The 19038-nt window shown below is 43.0% G+C and overlaps 2 protein-coding genes and 1 non-coding gene across 3 annotated transcripts; all 3 read left to right on the top strand.

Moving 5' to 3' along the window:
* Window positions 1–920: 920 nt before the first annotated feature.
* On the top strand, window positions 921–3905 carry LOC128127387 (uncharacterized). Its single transcript, XM_052765869.1, has 3 exons — window positions 921–2873; window positions 3129–3351; window positions 3607–3905. The coding sequence occupies exons 1-3, from the start codon at window positions 921–923 to the stop codon at window positions 3903–3905; spliced, it is 2475 nt and encodes an 824-aa protein (XP_052621829.1).
* A 309-nt stretch (window positions 3906–4214) lies between these two features.
* LOC111890824 (uncharacterized) lies at window positions 4215–4616 on the top strand. Its single transcript, XM_023886904.1, has one exon. It carries the CDS (start codon window positions 4215–4217, stop codon window positions 4614–4616), a length of 402 nt encoding a protein of 133 aa, XP_023742672.1.
* Window positions 4617–18384: 13768 nt separating this feature from the next.
* LOC111890829 (small nucleolar RNA R71) lies at window positions 18385–18491 on the top strand. Its single transcript, XR_002850023.1, has one exon. It is a non-coding gene; the product is annotated as a small nucleolar RNA R71 (small nucleolar RNA).
* Window positions 18492–19038: the final 547 nt, after the last annotated feature.

The raw sequence follows: 19038 nt of genomic DNA, 5'->3' as shown, positions 1-19038 counted from the left end.
ACCGCTACTGGAAGGTAACTCACCTCACACTGCTGAAGTCCCGAAGACACAATCCCACAATTGCTGAAGTCCCGCAGACTCGACCCCAGCTGTTGGCTGACAGATTCCCGAACTGTCAACACCAAAATAACACCCAATTAATAATTGGGTCCCAATACATAACCATAAGTACATTCTTTGTGTAATTACTACATTACCCCTAGCTTGGCTTATTCAAGCCAAAGGCCCAATCCATAGGCCCAAAGTCGACTAGGAATCAAAGCCCAACACATGGCCCAATTTTCCATATTGGGCTTTGGCCTGTACATGGTCTCATTCTAAGGCCCAACATCATATAATCATTAAGGCCCAACTATGGCCCAATTTTCCAAATTGGGCCCAAGCCCCTTACATGGGCCTTACCCTAGGCCCATTAAATTATTCTAGTTCATTGGCTTGACTTTGGATGGCCCATTAATTACCCAACCCTCAAGGCCCAAAAGAAAGGCCCAACAACTTAAAACCTAGTTGGATAATCTTCTCTTAAAGCAATCCATATCCTTACCATAGATAACCTTGGACGATTTTGAGCTATCCTTAGCTCTAGAATTCGTCCAATCCTTATCTGTTAAGGATTTACAGTCTAAAGTTTAACTATCAAACAATTGACAGTTTATATCCTCTTATTTAATTAATCTCTTTAAGTCACCAAATTAATTCTAATTAATTCTATGACTTATATTAATCAAATAACAATATTATTATTCTTTATATTATTCTCATAATATATTAATAATATTTATTCTCTCTTAATAAATCATCCTATCAAGTTGCTATGGTAAAGGCAACCCAAAAGGACCATGCACAACCGGGTCAAATACTTGCCTAATATAGTTGCAACCTTAGACACTATTCCAACACTTCTAACCAATAGAAGAAAGATGGAGGAGGTGAAAGAAGTAGTACTTAATGAAATTTGCTCAGCTGCCATGTTAAACAAAATACCAAAGAAGAAGGGTGACCCGGGAAGCTTGACTTTGCCTTGCCAATTTGGTAACTTGGCTACCATTCATGCTTTGGCTGATTCGGGAGCAAGTGTGAACCTCATGCGTTATTCATTCTTCAAGAAATTGGATCTCCCGGAACCGAGGTCAATTCGTATGACAATTCACTTAACAAACAAAACAGACACATTTCAAAGAGGAATATGTGAAGACTTATTGGTCAAGGTGGACAAGTTTGTGTTTCCTGCAGATTTTATAATTCTAGACATGGAAGCGGATCCTCAAGTCCCGATCATCCTTGGAAGACCTTTCCTCAACACGGCAAGTGCTATAGTGGACATGAGAGACTCAAAGCTTACCTTACGGGTGGGAGATGATTCAGTCACTATTGGGGTTGATCAAGCTATGAAGCATGCGAGGAATAGTGATGATATGGCGTTCTCGATTGACATGTTTGATGAATTGATGGAGGAATGCGATAATGAAGATCCCAACAAGTCCACCATATTTGATGAAGAATTTGATGTTGAAAAAGACTTACTGGAAGAGAGGCTGCTGGAAGAAGCTGAGTATGAAGAATTAGTGAAGAATTCTGATAAAGCAACTCGCCGAGTAGAGTCGATCTACTCGCCAAGTCCATGTGAAGAAATAATTGAATTCATAAATTCTACAGCACACTCGTCGAGTCCCTCACCTGTACTCGGCAAGTACAACATGCAGAACGTAGAAACAGAGCTCAAAACATTACCAGATCACTTGGAGTATGCTTTCCTTGAAGATGGTCATCAAAAGCCAGTTATAATAGCCTCTGACCTCTCCGAATCTAAAAAAGAAGAACTAGTTCCAGTCTTGAAGAAGCGAAAGCGGGCCGTAGCATGGAACATTACCGACATCAAGGGAATAAGTCCCTCTTATTGTTCTCACAAGATTAACCTGGAGGATGGAGCAAAGCCGGTTGTACAGCACCAAAGAAGACTAAACCCAAACATGCAAGAAGTGGAAAAGAAGGAAGTATTCAAGCTTTTAGATGCGGGGATCATTTATTCTATTTCCGACAGTCCGTGGGTGAGTCCGGTCCAAGTGGTGCCCAAGAAAGGGGGAATGGCGGTCATAACCAACGAGAAGAACGAGCTTATTCCGACACGAACGGTAACAGGTTGGAGAATGTGCATCGATTATCGACAGCTAAACGATGCCACTTGTAAAGACCATTTTCCCTTACTGTTTATTGATCAAATGCTAGAAAGATTATCGGGCCATAGTTATTATTGTTTCTTAGATGGCTTTTCGGGTTATTTCCAAATACCCATAGACCCAATGGACCAAGAAAAGATCACTTTCACTTGCCCAAGTGGAACTTTTGCCTATCGTCGCTTGCCCTTTGGTTTATGCAATGCACCCGCAACATTTCAAAGGTGCATGACAGCCATATTCCACGACATGGTGGAAAGATTCATGGAAGTCTTTATGGATGATTTTTCTGTTTTTGGATCTTCCTTCCATGATTGTCTCACTAACCTTGATCTAATGCTTGCTAGGTGTGAAAAAAACGACTTAGTTCTTAATCAGGAGAAATTTCACTATATGGTCAAGGAGGGTATTTTTCTAGGCCACAAGGTTTGCAAATCGGGAATTGAAGTGGATCGGGAAAAGATTGACACAATTGTCAAATTACCCCCACCAACTAATGTGAAGGGCATTAGAAGCTTTCTAGGACACGCGGGTTTTTACCGGCGTTTTATAAAAGATTTTTCCACAATAACTAGACCTCTAACACAATTGCTTTTAAAAGATGCCCCATTCAAATTTACTAAAGAGTGTTTAGAGGCGTTTGAATTCTTTAAAGAAAAATTGACTAATGCCCCGATCATTATTGCCCCGAATTGGGATGTACCATTTAAAATAATGTGTGATGCTAGTGACTTGGCATTAGGAGCTGTCCTTGGTCAAAGGGTTGATAAGCACTTTCGACCGATTTATTATGCAAGTAAAACTTTAAATCCGGCCCAAGAGAATTACAGCACCACCTAAAAAGAATTATTAGTCGTGGTGTATGCCTTTGATAAATTCCGCCCTTATTTAGTTTTATTTAAAACAACTGTTTTTACTGACCACTCTACTATCAAGTATTTGTTTTCCAAGCAGGATGCCAAGCCAAGATTGATACGTTGGGTTCTACTTCTTCAAGAGTTTGACATCGAGATACGCGATAAAAAGGGAATGGAGAATGTAGCAGCCGACCACTTATCAAGGCTAGAAAACCCGCAATTGCAAGAAGATAAAGTTGGAGATGACTTCCCGGACGAGTACATTTTGGTGACCACGGGAGAAGAGCCATGGTTCGCGGACATAGCTAATTACTTAGCTAGCAAGTACATCCCAAAAGATCTTACTCACCAACAAAAGAAGAAATTCTTTTCAGAAATAAAATATTACTTTTGGGATGAGCCTTATCTTTTCCGAAGTTGCGCGGATGGAATCATACAAAGATGTGTGTTCAAGAATGAAAGCTGATAAATCTTGGAGCATTGTCATAGTGGGCCCACCGGTGGACATCATGGAGCACACTAAACTTCTAAGAAGATCTTTGACATTGGGTTTTATTGGCCCACAATTTTTAAAGATGCAGCCCAATACGTCAAAGAATGTGATGCATGCCAAAGAGCGGGAAACATTTCATCCCGAAGCGAGATGCCACAACATAGTATTCAAGTGTGCAAAGTATTTAATGTATGGGGGATCGATTTGATGGGACCATTTCCCATGTCAAAAGGCAACAAATATATATTGGTGGCGGTGGATTATGTATCCAAATGGGCGGAGGCACAAGCCTTACCAACTAATGATGCTCGGGTGGTGGTGCGATTTTTGAAGAAGTTATTTTCAAGATTTGGAGTTCCTAAAGCTCTTATAAGTGACTGAGGTACTCACTTTGCCAATGATCAACTAGAAAAGGTGTTAAGGAAATATGGGGTAACTCATAAATTCTCTACATCTTACCATCCACAAACTAGTGGGCAAACTGAAGTGACAAATAGAGCCTTGAAGAGAATCTTGGAGAGATCGGTTGGGAGCAATCGGAAAGAGTGGTCGGAAAAGCTAGATGATGCACTTTGGGCCTTCCGAACAGCTTTCAAAACACCTATTGGTACTACACCATATAGGCTAGTTTATGGAAAGTAATGTCATTTACCGGTGGAAATCAAGCATAAAGCTTTTTGGGCTTTAAAAATGTGCAACTTCAACATAGCGGAGCTTAAGAACAACAGGTTGATGCAAATGAATGCTCTTGAGGAGCTTAGAAATGAGGCTTATACTAGCTCTTTAATTTATAAAGAGAAAACCAAGAGTTGGCATGACAAGAGGATCAAGGGTAATAAAGAGTTTTATGAAGGGCAAAAGGTGTTGCTTTTTAATTCAAGACTAAAACTTTTTCCGGGCAAACTCAAGTCAAGATGGGATGGTCCTTTTCTAGTGAAGAATGTGTTTCCACATGGAGCTATAGAGTTAGTATCAAAAGGTGGCACCCCTTTCAAGGTTAATGGACATAGAGTGAAAAGATACAAAGAAGGAATCCCGAGAAATGAAGACATAGAAGAAGGGCTGTTGCTAGAGGGAATGGCAGAAACGTAGAACGGAAGGAGTCCAACTAATGACTCCTTAAAAAGAAGAGTTTCCAGGAGGCAACCCGAGTTTAGAGTTTGCACTTCTTTTCCCTTTGTTTTCTTTTTAATTTCTTAGGATCTGTTTTATTTTCATTCTTCTTCTGAAATTATGTTTAAAATGATTGCTTGAGGGCAAGCAAGGCTCAAAGTGTGGGGTGGTGGTTTCAAAATTATAAATTACGTTTTTTTTTTCAAACTGCAAGCTTTACTCACCGAGTATATACGTCCTACTCGGTGAGTACTTATTCGAATTCCCTTATAATCACAAATACACGTTTCTACTCGGCGAGTATATGTTTATACTCGGCGAGTAGAACATGTACACGGATTTTTTTACAATCTGTAAATTAGGGTTTCTTTTTCATTTATTCACTTTCACCAAACCACTCATACTCGCCGGGCACTTCTACTCTCAAGCCATTTCGCCAGCTTTCTTTCTTTCTTCGTTGAATCTCCATCTATCAAGCGAAAAGGTATGATTTTTACTCTCAATACTCGTTAAAGATTGAAACTTTATCGATTCTTAGTCCTTATTTTGCCAAAACTCGGATTTGGGGGTTTTCTCTAATTCTAGGGTTTTGATTTTACTATGAATTAGGAGGCTTTAGTCAAAATTTCATATGGATTAGTGTTTAATGGACTTAGTACAGCAAACCCCTCTGCAAAATTACATGTTTCAAGTGAGCTAATATGGTCCGATTGGAATCTGGTCCCGATGTTCTTCCTACTCGCCGAGTAGTTCATGAACTCGGCGAGTAGGAGCCTTGACATATCTGTTTTGTTCAGTTTTAATTATTGGGTGTTGTTTGTTTGTTCTTTCTTAATGTTATTTTTCAGTAACCATGTCCAGAAGAGGGAAAACTTCACGGGGGGGGGGGGGGGGAGGAGCGGTAGAGCCAAGGAGAGATTCCATGGCTTTCTTTTCGCCAAATAACTTCTAAATCATCATAGGCCCGTGCTAAGAACAGAGTGGAAGCTCTAAAGGAGAAGGAGATCCACCTCCCCAATGCAATAAATTGGGATTGGTTGGGGAAGATTGGGTTGGGGGAAGAATTGGCGCCTTACTTGGTAAAAGCTTGCGATGTGGGGGATTCCACCATCATTTGTGATGGATGGTTACAATTATTCAAAATCCAAGAGTCGGTCTTCGCGGAGTTATGTTGGGAATTTTTCACTACCATCTCATTCCGTGGTGGTAGTGAATATTATAATTCCAATGTTATTTCCTTTTCACTTGGTGGGGAGCTGCGACAATGCAGCATGGAGAATTGGCATTTATGATCAAAATGCCATGTTTAACGAAGATTTTGAAACCTTCTTGGAGCAATGCCGCAAAGATCTCCCTGAAGAAGTTGTTGCTTCCACCTGGTGGAATACCATTGCAAACCGGGTATACATTCCATCTTCCGCGCAGGAAGGCCACATCCGCTCACCAATTCATCGTCTCATTCACCGCCTCATTCTGGGAACACAACTTACTCGGCTGACAATCCTTCTAGTACTCCCTGAGTACTGAAACTGAACCTATAGGGGTTCACTCGACTTTCCTTGTGCGTTTTCTGGCCTTCCCAAGGCGACGTTCCATAACTAACTACTTCCTCTGCCACTGTGAAGATCCTATCCTTCACCAACTCCATTACCCCCGCTACTTCCAGTACAGTTCATTACCGCCAGTATCCACTGGACACTTCACACTACTATAACTTGGTGCTGAGCACCCCTCGATCAACTAATTAAGTTCCACCATAGCTGCTTACGAACACTGCCACTGACTGAAAATTTCTGCTGTCCCTTATCTGCTTTCCGGATGAACCGAGACCACCCTGGTCCCTAATGATCTATCAATATCTGGATTACCGGCTCCCACCGGTCGCTAGCTCCAACACAAACTTCTTGTCGCTCCCAGCGAATTCCGAGGAGACTTAGGCTACCTAATACCGCCCCCTCTACTCTGCCATTCTGGCGCTACAAGTCCTGGGATCCCAGATCCCCTAACTTGACCCTAAGGTCTTTACCAGGTCCCACCTGTGCTACTACAAGCTCACGGGCCTCGCCCACGGGTCTCACCCGAACCATACTACTGAGCAACACTGCTCTCAGGTCTCACCTATACTGCTACTCTCATACGGGCCTCGCCCACAGGTCTCACCCAACTACATCCTGGAGCGGCCTATCCCAAGGTCTCACCTCTCAAGGGCTATACAGGCAAGCTCCCTACTATTCTCAACCACTACTCATTCTGGATTCCTACCCAGATCTTTAGGAGGTAAGGGCCTCACCCCAACTCCGCTAACTAGGAGATACGAGCCTCCGCCCACACTCCGCTAACTAAGCTCCTAAGGAATGCTACGACTTACCCGCAGTCTTACAAAACCTTCCACCACTGACCGCTAGTGAATGCTACGGCTGCCCCATAGTCTTACAACACTTCCACCACTGACTGCTAATACTAAAGTATCCCATGCTATCAGTTCTCAAGGTCCTCATCTCGACTCACACGAGTCCTACAGGCGATCCTCCATCATGAAATTCCAACCAGATACTAACATCTCGATTATATGAACTAACTGTTGGGAAGTCTCTCAAACTCCCAACGCTGAACTCATCATCCCATCCATCGCTGTGGTACTTCTTTTCTTTCTCAGAGGTCGTGTACTCATCCTGGATCTGTGCGCTCTTACCATTGTACACTCGGCGGGTTCTCCCCCACTTTGATCCTGCTTATACCTCACTGCTCAATGCTTGAGAAGAATTCCCAACCTTCTCCGCTATACCGCAAACAATCTGCTGATGAACCAAGCTTGCCACAGCTAGGGATCTAACCAATTTGTTACCCGATAACACCTTCCTGAATCCAACGGGACACTACTGAGTCCCACATAATCATGCTATAGCTACTGCATTCTAGGTGACTCACTCCAATAGGGCACAACCCCTAACTACCATTATACTAACCCAGGCATGCAGATGGCATATAACTAAAACACAAGCAAGCCACACAATTATGAAATACTTACATCCATAACGATGCTGAACCATAACAATATAATCATGAACAAAAGAAAATTTACAGAGAAGTGAAAGACACACACCTGCTACGTCCGGCACTACCCGCGCCTCCATGGTAGTCATCTGAAAAGCCCTGCCTCTACCGCAGGCGCCTCTGCTCGGCCCTGACGGCCGTCTATGATCCTCAAAGTTGCAGGGGCGGGTGCTATCACCCGTCTCGCCGAAAACAAACTGGGGTACTGGGCCTTCTTGTGGCCCCGCTGATTGTAGTGGAAACATATCAAGTCTGATCCCTGTGTGGTGGTGGCAGTACAATCCCTGCTAAGAAGACCAGTCCGGCCGCACTTGAAGCAGCCCGAATCTCCACCACTACCACTCCTACACGCACCCTCGTGCGTCCTGCCGCACCTCCCGCATCGGCCGCGGCTCTGGTAATCCCTCGATCTCGAATCCAACCCCTTGGGCCTTTTGCCCGAACCCGTGACTGCCTGAACCTCTTCCGGCTTCCTCTTCCGAATCTGCTCCAAATCAATCTCCCCCTCTCTAGCTCGTGCGATCATATCCTCCAACGTTTTGCAGCTGGACCTGCTCACAAACTACCTGATGTCATCCCTCAACATCTCGTGGTATCGGGCCTTCTTCATCTCCTCATCCGCGACATACTGCGGTACAAGAAGAGTTGTGACATCCCCATTTTCACGGCCAGAAAAGACCGATTTTGTTTATGCTTTATAAAAATCAGAGTACCTCTTTTAATAAAAATGTTGCGGAATTTGTTCCCAGTAAAACATGATAAGTACGTTATCGAAGCGTTTCCGAAGAAAAGTATTTTTATTCATATTAAAAAATTTGGGATGTCATTGTTAATACAGAAACATAAGCATAAACAGAACTTACATTCATTATCACTAGTGATCTACATCTCTTTTAAATCTCTAAGTGTAATGTGACTTCTATTCAACACCTGTGATATAAATAAACTGAGTGGGTCAGGTTGGGAAACTTGGTGAGTACATAGTTTTTCAACCCACAATAATATAATTATTATGTTTAAACAATTAAACAATCAACCCAATTATCCATCCCCATTATCTTCATTATTCTTAAGGATCTACCCTAAGAATCAGCTATTCCTCATTCATTTATTCCTAAGGATCATCCTAAGGAATCGGAACGAAGTCCATCGTTGCCATGGTTTATACAATGGGCACTAAGTCTACATAGTCGCCAGGGTTTAGGCACTAAGTCTGCATAGTCGCTAGAGTTTAGGCATCAAGTCTGTATGATCACCAAGGTTTAGGTATCAAGTCTGCATGATCACCAATGTTTAGGCATCAAGTCTGCATGATCACCAGGGTTTAGGCATCAAGTCTGCATGATCACCAAGGTTTAGAGTACACCTGGTGAACACATCGTTCACAACACCTACAGGTTGCGAGCCTGCTAGTGTTCCACTAGACTGTCTAGAATAGTCCGTGGTTGTCATCCATACTCTGCTGAATGACGGGGCCATCGTTTGGGAAAAGGCTTCTCACATCTTCCACTTCTCACCCTCACCTCATGGTCTATAACATCTCTCAACTCATCATCCAACTCATATTCCATCTATTACATCTACCCATGTTTTACCCCAACATTATTGTAGATATAAAATACACATACAGTTTAAATCATTTAAAACATGTATATAATCGTTCATTTAGCATAGACAACAAGTACTCAGATAATATGCACACATAGCACGTAATTTATATAAAATACTTCATATCTATGTGTAAGATGAAAGTAACTATGCACTCTCTTGAAAGGTGGTGACTCAGCACTCAGACAGCGCTTCGATACTCTCAAAACAATTTCCTTCGATAAAACCTAGTATCAACACCACTAGGGTTTAGTCTAACGATAACCGCGACAAATTAATAGTCTGACTATTATTATTATTATATAAGCGTTAAATAACACTCAATATAACTCATAATAATAGCCCAAATAATTATTTTAAGGACCTAATAACATTACTATAATTATTTGGAAGCTATATTAAAAATTGCGTAAGCGTAGCTCACTTACAGCGGATTTTAACGAAAACCGGGCTTTGCTCGGAGCAGCATTTCCGAAACTGAAAGACCCCTTTTTTCTCGGGACTCCGGGAGCCTCGGGGCTTCCTTAGGGTGCTAGGGGATCACCTAGGCTTAGGGGAGGGTTAAAACCCTTAGAGAGAGAAAGAAACTAGAGAGATAATGAGAAATGGTGTGAAAAATGTGGGGACCCTCGCCCCCTTTTTATACCCTACGAGGCCTCGGACTATGCTGGGTGTAATCCTTGGCTATGCGGGGCGTAACTTCGGATAGGGTCCAGCTGCGTCCAGCTGTCTCGCACTTCAGAAGAGGATAAGGACCGAGGGTACGCTGGGCGTACCGAACTCTGGCGCGGGACATAAGGCGAAGCGAGGCGACGTGGCGTGATCCGAAGGGCGCTCTACGATCGGCGATGGACGGCTGCGATAAGGTCACGTCATCCATCTTGCATCAGATTTTGCAATTTGCACACTCAACTTTAAAAATTTGTAACTTTCACGTACGAGGTTCGTTTTTGACGTTCTTTATATCCACACGAAGGTGGGAACGTATTCTACAATTTTCGTTTAGACTCCGTTGGCTAATTTTGACTCGATTTTAATTTTTATATTATTAACAGGTCGGGACAGGGTTGGTCCGTCAAATCCTCATAACTTCTTCATCCGACGTCCGTTTTCGCCCATCTTTTTCTCGTTACGCTACTCTTAACGAGATATTCGATTCTCGTTTAGGTCATGTTGGCTAAAAATCACTCGATCTAATATTGGAATTTCGGGTTGTACACCGCTAATCCGAAACTTCGAAAAATCATAACTTCTTCATACGAAGTCAGATTTGGGCGTTCTTTTTATCGATGTTATTAGTTTAACATACTATACGATTTTCGTTTATATCGCTAAGTCTAAAACTCACTCTATCGTAAATTCACTATTTACACTTCCAGGTGCTGTGCCGGTTCCGTCGCGAAACTTCGACGGGTCATAACATCTTCGTTATAACTCGGATTTCGGCGTTCTTTATATGTACAAACACCTTGTGACATATACTGCAACTTGGTTCAAATTATTTATTCTAAATAATCTTTTGTCGAAAAGTCATTTTCGACACTTATTGCCTCTAACTTGACTAGCCCGGATCTACGGGCGTTACAAGAGCCCTCTCCATGAACTTGGCGGTGATCTCCTCCATAGTCTCAGTAGTCTACGTCAAATCCTAAAACTCCCGTTCTAGCTACTGCACCTCAATAATTGGCGAAAACACAGCCCTGAACCTGGTCGAGAAATCGCTCCATGTCATCGCGTCCAACGCGACATCATCACCATTGGCATGACCAACCTCCTCCCACCAATACCTTGCTCTGTCCTTCAGAAGACAGGAGGCGAGTCTAAACTTGTCCCCCTCGAGACACCGGCTCGTACGGAATGCGTTGGCTACATCGGCCAACCACCTGCTGCTAGTGATGGGGTCCCTAGCCCCATGATAATCAAGAGCTCCGCAAGCTCTGAACTCTCGAAATGTCATAGTACGCGCTCCCATCAAAGCCATTATATCGATACGAAAGGCTCTCAGCCTCTCATCCAAGATCTCCAGTATACCCTCCTTGACCGTGCCAAAGATCACAGGAGTCTGATCTAGGATACTGCACGTAACCTCAGCTGATATCAACTCTCTCATCCGCTCCTCGAGCAGCTCGGTCCCTGAACCCGAGCCTGATCCCTCTCTGGTGCCTAATCCGCCCACTGGTCTCTCTCGCAATGTCACCATGCTGAAAACATATCGCAATACTATCAAAATACTCATCACTACTGAGGGATCATACACACACTACAAGTTCCCCGGTCTTGTCTCGGCCTTTCTTGAATCGAGTACGAATCCTCTACTCTCAGTAGTACGGGCCCATACTACCTTCCACATCTATCCGTACTTTCCTCAAGAACTGCTTCGACTCCACCAGGTCCCTTTTCTACTACTACTGCTCCCAGCACTATCTCATCCTAGACTTACCCTAGGGAAACCTCTGACTCTAACCGAACCAACCCTCAGCCGTTGAAGGCCTCCTTGTGATGCCAATTAGCCATCACCTGAATACCATCACATGTGACGACGCTCAAATAATCCTTCGAGTAAAAGACTCGTCCTTACAACGGTTGGACTCAGACAAGAGCTACGCAATAGGGCCAAATCCAGTACTCTGAGATTATTCAACCCTGATCACATGCGACATGACGTATTCACCTAATGGCTAACTCCCATCACTCAAAATCCCACAATGCACAAAGCAAGCAATATTCAGACAAGGAAAAATATAACCATAACATACTCAAGCAATCATAATCTCATATCAAGAATCTGTACTAGCATGCAAAATAAGCTCATAAACTCAGGCATAACCTAAACATGCTATCCTACTACTGTCTAATCAGCACTATCATGCAACTCAAAGCACATATAACAGGCACATAAGGCATCCTCCCTAGATCCTTAGTCCTAATCTAGCATGCTGTTCTACTAACTGATAATCATAACATAAACTTGTATGGGTATTTTGGGGTACTTACTTGAGCTCGGTTGATTGCATGCACCATACCCTTTTCTCTTATCAAAATTCTTTTCTTTCTGAATTCTTTTCGCTTTTCTAAAACTGGTTCATTTCTAGAAACTCTTTTTACAAAACTGTCTTTTCATTTTGAAAATTTTTAAACCAATCCCTTAGTTTGAGTTCAGACACACCCGAGAGTATGTCCGAATCCCTCAAACCAAGGCTTTGATACCAACTTGTAACGTCCCAAAATTCGTACCAAAATTTTTCTTTAAATCATTACCAAAACCATATTCATGAAAAACATATCACAAGTCATAACATGAATTCAGAGTATAATTTCCAAACATATGTTCATTATCAGAGTAAAACATCCCAGGCTGACTAATCTATGGTGTGTGCCATGCGATCACCCCAAGCTCTTCCCTCTGCTACTGGAAGTACCTGAAACCAAAATTGAAAACCGTAAGCACGAAGCTTAGTGAGTTCCCCAACCTACCACATACCCTGCATAAACACATACAGCATATCCTGGGCCACGCCCGCTACTTCGGGCCTCGCTCACTACAACGGCCCCGCCGCTCCAAGCCCCGCCTGGCTTCGAGCCCCGCTCAGATACATATCTGTTTCACATAGGCCTCGCCTGTCACTGGGCCTTGTCCGCTAACATATACTAAGGGACCCTGTCCTCAGGCCTCACCTATCTTAGGCCTCGCCCTTTTCCTGCTACTGATGAGTCATGGAACCCCGTCCACACTCCTACTGATAGTGAGATACGGGCCCAACCCACACTCACTCTTGCCCTAACTTGGGCCTCACCCTTGTTCTACTGCTAATGAGATGTGGAACACCGTCCACACCCTGCTATTGGTGAGATACGGGACCTCACCCACACTTACCTCCCTACCAGGCACATACATGTATCACACATACAACAAGTATAAACTATCATATAAACCATTCCTTGGGCACCCGCCCGCTATCATTGGACCTTGGTCCTGAATAGCATTCTAGCATACTGCGCCTAGAGCTAACCCCCGGGTCTTCCTACTCCTAACTACATGGTCTGACATTGTGGCCGTAGACCCATTCACACAAAGGGAAACTCACCTCGTACTGCTGAACTTGCTGGTAACCCCTCAGAATCCTTTCATTCGCGACTCGACTCGCCAAGTCAGCCCCTGACTCGTCGAGTCTACCGATTTCTGAGTCCTGACCTGTCCAACTCACTGAGTCCCCACTCAACTCACTGATCCGAGTCATTAACTAGAAGGGTTTGGGGTTTCGCGACTTGACTCGCTGAGTCCAAGAACAGACTCGCCGAGTCCAAGGCAATCTTCAACAGACTCGCCGAGTTGTTCTTCCAACTCGTCGAGTTCCTGCCTATCTTCAACCAACTCGCCGAGTCCACCCATGTAACTCGCCGAGTCGCTTCAGTTCTTAATCCATATAGTGGCGTTTCGAGCCACGCTGGGGCTCCAAACTGTAGATCCACTCTTCCCAAGTCTATTCCTCACGTAAAGTTGCATACTTTACGTGAAACCAAAGAGATATGAGCTTAAAACACTTTAGGGCTAGGGCTTTGGGCAAAGATGCTTTACCAACACACAACAAACTGATACTTTATGGGTCTCTAGGCCAAGACACACCTAGGGCTGAAGGGATCCATCTTGAGGACGTCCAAATCCCGAAATGCATCATACTTGGTCCAAAATCTCATAAAGAGGGACATGAAGAGATCTAACAAATAACAAGACAAGGAAGGAACTTGGTTACCAAAATGAACAGAAAAAGAGATGAATCTTCTGGATCCACAACCTTCCTCTTGAACCCTCAACTCCTTCTTCTCCTTCTAGGCTTCAAGAACACTTAAATCCTTCAATATTAGCTCACACACTCAAAGAGAGCACTAGGGTTTCGTGGGATAACTTCTGGACAATGGGGGCTACAAATGAGGCTGATAGAAGGAGAATGAGATGTTTAAATAGTGCACAAAGTCCCGGATTTAGGGTTTCCCAATTCAGACCGGACTCGCTGAGTCCCCTTTTCCGACTCGCCGAGTCGGTTACTTAATCGATCCCCCGAATCCCGCTCCGACTTGACGAGTTGACCCTTTAACTTAGGGTTTTCCTTTCCTTTCTTGGTCTTTCTGATTATGGGTGTTACAGAAATGGTCCCATGAAATCGATCCCCCATACCTCAAATACTTCGCACACTTGAATACTATGTTGTGGCATCTTGCTTCGGGATGAAATTTTTCCCGCTCTTTGGCATGCATCACATTCTTTGACATATTAGGCTGCATCTTTAAAAATTATGGGCCAATAAAACCCAATGTCAAAGATCTTCTTAGCAGTTTAGTGTGCTCCATGATGTCCACCGGTGGGCCTGCTATGACAATGCTCCTAGATTTTTCGGCTTTCATTCCCGAACACACATTTTCATATGATTCCATCCGCGCAACTTTGGAAAAGATAAGGCTCATCCAAAAAGTAATATTTTATTTCTGAAAAGAATTTCTTCTTTTGTTTGTGAGTAAGATCTTTTGGGATGTACTTGCTAGCTAAGTAATTAGCTATGTCTGCGAACCATGGCTCTTCTCCCATGGTCACCATAATTTACTCGTGCGGTAAGTCATCTCCAACTTTATCTTCTTGCAATTGCGGGTTTTCTAGCCTTGATAAGTGGTCGGCTGCTACATTCTCCATTCCCTTTCTATCGCGTATCTCGATGTCAAACTCTTGAAGAAGTAGAACCCAATGTATCAATCTTGGCTTGGCATCCTGCTTGGCAAACAAATACTTGATAGTAGAGTGGTCAGTAAAAACAATTGTTTTAGATAAAACTAAATAAGGGCGGAATTTATCAAAGGCATACACCACGGCTAATAATTCTTTTTCGGTGGTGGTGTAATTCTCTTGGGCCGGATTTAAAGTTTTACTTGCATAATAAATGGGTCGAAAGTGCTTATCAACCCTTTGACCAAGGACAACTCCTAATGCAAAGTCACTAGCATCAAACATTATTTCAAATGGTAAATCCCAATTCGGGGCAATAATGATCGGGGCATTAGTCAATTTTTCTTTCAAGAATTCAAACGCCTCTAAACACTCTTTAGTAAAATTGAATGGTACATCCTTTAAAAGAAACTGTGTTAGAGGTCTAGTTATTTTGGAAAAATCTTATATAAAACGTCGGTAAAAACCCGCGTGTCCGAGAAAGCTTCTAATGCCCTTTACATTAGTTGGTGGGGGTAATTAGGCAATTGTGTCAATCTTTTCCCGATCCACTTCAATTCCCGATTTGGAATCCTTGTGGCCTAGAACAATACCCTCCTTGACCATAAAGTGGCATTTCTCCCAATTAAGAACTAAGTCGTTTTTTTCACACCTAGCAAGCATTAGATCAAGGTTAGTGAGACAATCATGGAAGGAAGATCCAAAAACAGAAAAATCATCCATAAAGACTTCCATGAATCTTTCCACCATGTCGTGGAATATGGCTATCATGAACCTTTGAAATGTCGCGGGTGCATTGCATAACCCAAAGGGCATGCAACGATAGGCAAAAGTTCCACTTGGGCAAGTGAAAGTGGTCTTTTCTTGGTCCATTGGGTCTATGGGCATTTGGAAATAACCCGAAAAGCCATCTAAGAAAAATAATAACTATGGACCGATAATCTTTCTAGCATTTGATCAATAAACGGTAAGGGAAAACGGTCTTTACGAGTGGCATCGTTTAGCTTTCGATAATCAATGCACACTCTCCAACCGGTTACCGTTCGTGTCGGAATAAGCTCGTTCTTCTCGTTGGTTATGACCGTTATTCCTCCTTTCTTGGGCACCACTTGGACCAGACTCACCCACGGACTGTTGGAAATAGAATAAATGATCCCCACATCTAAAAGCTTGACTACTTCCTTCTTGACCACTTCTTGCATGTTTGGGTTTAGTCTTCTTTGGTGTTGCACAACCGGCTTTGATCCTTCTTCCAGGTTAATCTTGTGAGAACAATAAGAGGGACTTATTCCCTTGATGTTGCTAATGCTCCATGCTATGGCCCACTTTCGCTTCTTCAAGACTTGAACTAGCTCTTCTTTTTCATATTCGGAGAGGTCAGAGGCTATTATAACTGGCTTTTGATGACCATCTTCAAGGAAATCATACTCCAAGTGATCTGGTAATGTTTTGATCTTTGTTTTTACGTTCTGCATGTTGTACTCGCCGAGTACAGGTGAGGGACTCGACGAGTGTGCTGCAGAATTTACGAATTCAATTGTTTCTTCACATGGACTTGGCAAGTAGATCGACTCTACTCGGCGAGTTGCTTTATCATAATTCTTCACTAATTCTTCATACTTAGCTTCTTCCAGCAGCCTCTCGATTTCCAGTAAGTCTTTTTCAGCATCAAATTCTTCATCAAATTTGGTGGACTTGTTGGGATCTTCATTATCGCATTCCTCCATCAATTCATCAAACATGTCAATCGAGAACGCCATATCATCACTATTCCTCGCATGCTTCATAGCTTGATCAACCCCGAAAGTGACTGAATCATCTCCCACCTGTAAGGTAAGCTTTGAGTCTCTCATGTCCACTATAGCACTTGCCGTGTTGAGGAAAGGTCTTCCAAGGATGATCGGGACTTGAGGATCTGCTTCCATGTCTAGAATTATAAAATCTGCGGGAAACAAAAACTTGTCCACCTTGACCAATAAGTCTTCACATATTCCTCTTGGAAATGTGACTGTTTTGTTTGCTAAGTGAATTGCCATATGAATTGGCCTCGGTTCCGGGAGACCAATTTCTTGAAGAATGAATAAGGCATGAGGTTCACACTTGCTCCCGAATCAGCCAAAGCATGAATGGTAGCCAAGTTACCAAATTGGCAAGGCAAAGTCAAGCTTCCCGGGTCACCCTTCTTCTTTGGTAATTTGTTTAACATGGAAGCTGGGCAATTTTCATTAAGTACTACTTCTTTCACCTCCTCCATCTTTCTTTTACTGGTTAGAAGCTCCTTAAGGAATTTCACATATTTTGGCATTTGCGTGACTGCTTCGATGAAGGGTATGTTGATTTGAAGAGCTTTAATATGGTCAAGAAACTTCTGGTACTCCTCTTCCTGCTTTTCTTTCTTAGCTCAGGCTGGATATGGCATTGGAGGCTGAAAGGACTTTTCAGGAATTTGATTTTTGGAGTTTGGCAGTGGACTCGTCGAGTCCATATTCTGGACTCGGCGAGTAGGGTCTGTACCATGCAACTTTTGATCTTGGTCTTCTTTTTTTGCGTCCTCCTTTTGCAATTCTTTGGGTGCTTCAGTCTGAATGGGAGGCAGAGGAGTAATTATCTTCCCATTTCTTGTTGTGACTATATTTATGTGCACGCCTCGTGGGTTGTTTTTTAGTTTTACTAGGAAGTTCGCCCGGTGATCTTTGATTGATTTGTTGAGCAAGTTGCCCAAGCTGCGTTTCAATGTTATGGATAGTTGCTTGTTGGTTCCTAAGCATGGTTCTTGTTTCTTGGATTGCAGCATCATGATCATTATGTCTCTTTTCTGAAGCAGCTACAAATTTGGTAAGCATCTCTTCCAAACTTGGTTTTCTTTCTTGTGCCGGCTCCTCCTTTTGGTAAAAACCTCTTCCTCTTTACTTGTACTTCTCCTCCTTAGCCTTCTTGTACTCGTCATAAGGGAGCCACTCCTTCTTTAGTTTACGCCAATCTTCATCATATCGGTCCCCACTTGAGTAACATACTTACACCTTCTTATTGCCATTTTCATCCAAGTCGCAGTCTCTAGTAAGATGAGGCCCATTGCAGTTCTCACAACCCACCCGAATAGCATGTATCGTTTGATCCATTTTGTCCATCCTCCTATCCATGGTTTTTAGCATAGCCATGACTGCTGACAAGTCTTCTGAAGCTGCATAGGCGGCCCCCCTGGTCACATAATTTCTTGGATTATGGTATTCTCTAGAATGCTTAGAGAATTCTTCAATTAGTTGCTTTATCACTGGAGGTGCCTTCTTCGTGAGTGGACCTTGTGAGTCAAGTAATTGCCTTGTGGTAACATTCAATCCATCATAGAAGATGAAGACCTCTTGTTGACTATTAAGGTCATGATGTGGGCAATTCCTTAGTAAACTCTTATACCTCTCCCAAGCTTCATAAAGTGATTCTCCAGGTTGTTGTTCAAAGTTGGCTATGGCTTTCTTTAACTTAGATATCTTGGAGGGTGGGCAGAATTGATCCATAAATTCTTCTTTTATCTTGGCCCATGTAGTGATGGATCTGGGGGGAAGTGACTTGAGCCAATCCTTTGCAGCACCCTTAAATGTAACCGGAAGCATGCAAAGTAGCTGAGTTTCACGAGGCACGTTTGGAACATTAAAATAATCAGCTACATCATTGACTTCATCCAAGTGTTTATAAGAATCTTTGTGGTCTTTTCCATAGAAGGGGATCTCCTTGAGTAGAGCAATAATGTGACCATTTAGCTCAAAAGTGGCAGTTGCGAGAATTGTGGGATGCACAAGTCCCGGTCCAGTATCATCGCGTATCATCTTCTTCTATTCCCCCATGGGGAATTCATCAATGTTAGCCATGAGAATAGCTAATTCGTTTTCGGAATCAGAATCGTGCCCGAATGTAGGTTCTTCTTCTTGCTCGGTTTCGTACCCGGTGTCTTCTTTGATCGGGTCTTCGTTTGCTAAAGAGGCGATGGATGCTCCTGATTTGCTGCTCTTCTTCTTCCCAAAAACCGTCTTC

Source organism: Lactuca sativa, chromosome 7, assembly GCF_002870075.4.
Source record: "Lactuca sativa cultivar Salinas chromosome 7, Lsat_Salinas_v11, whole genome shotgun sequence".
Classification (NCBI taxonomy): Eukaryota; Viridiplantae; Streptophyta; class Magnoliopsida; order Asterales; family Asteraceae; genus Lactuca; species Lactuca sativa.
Note: the sequence above shows the minus strand (reverse complement) of the source record. Positions and strands in the feature narration are given on the sequence as shown.

What these genes read in the sequence shown, in the direction of transcription:
- LOC111890824 (XM_023886904.1), top strand. Translation starts at nt 4,215, where the DNA reads ATGTGCAACTTCAACATAGCGGAGCTTAAGAACAACAGGTTGATGCAA.
- LOC128127387 (XM_052765869.1), top strand. Translation starts at nt 921, where the DNA reads ATGGAGGAGGTGAAAGAAGTAGTACTTAATGAAATTTGCTCAGCTGCC. An exon ending in TTATTGCCCCGAATTGGGAT is followed by an intron (nt 2,874 to 3,128) that starts GTACCATTTAAA and finishes TTTTCCAAGCAG; the next exon opens with GATGCCAAGCCAAGATTGAT. An exon ending in CATAGCTAATTACTTAGCTA is followed by an intron (nt 3,352 to 3,606) that starts GCAAGTACATCC and finishes CAATTTTTAAAG; the next exon opens with ATGCAGCCCAATACGTCAAA.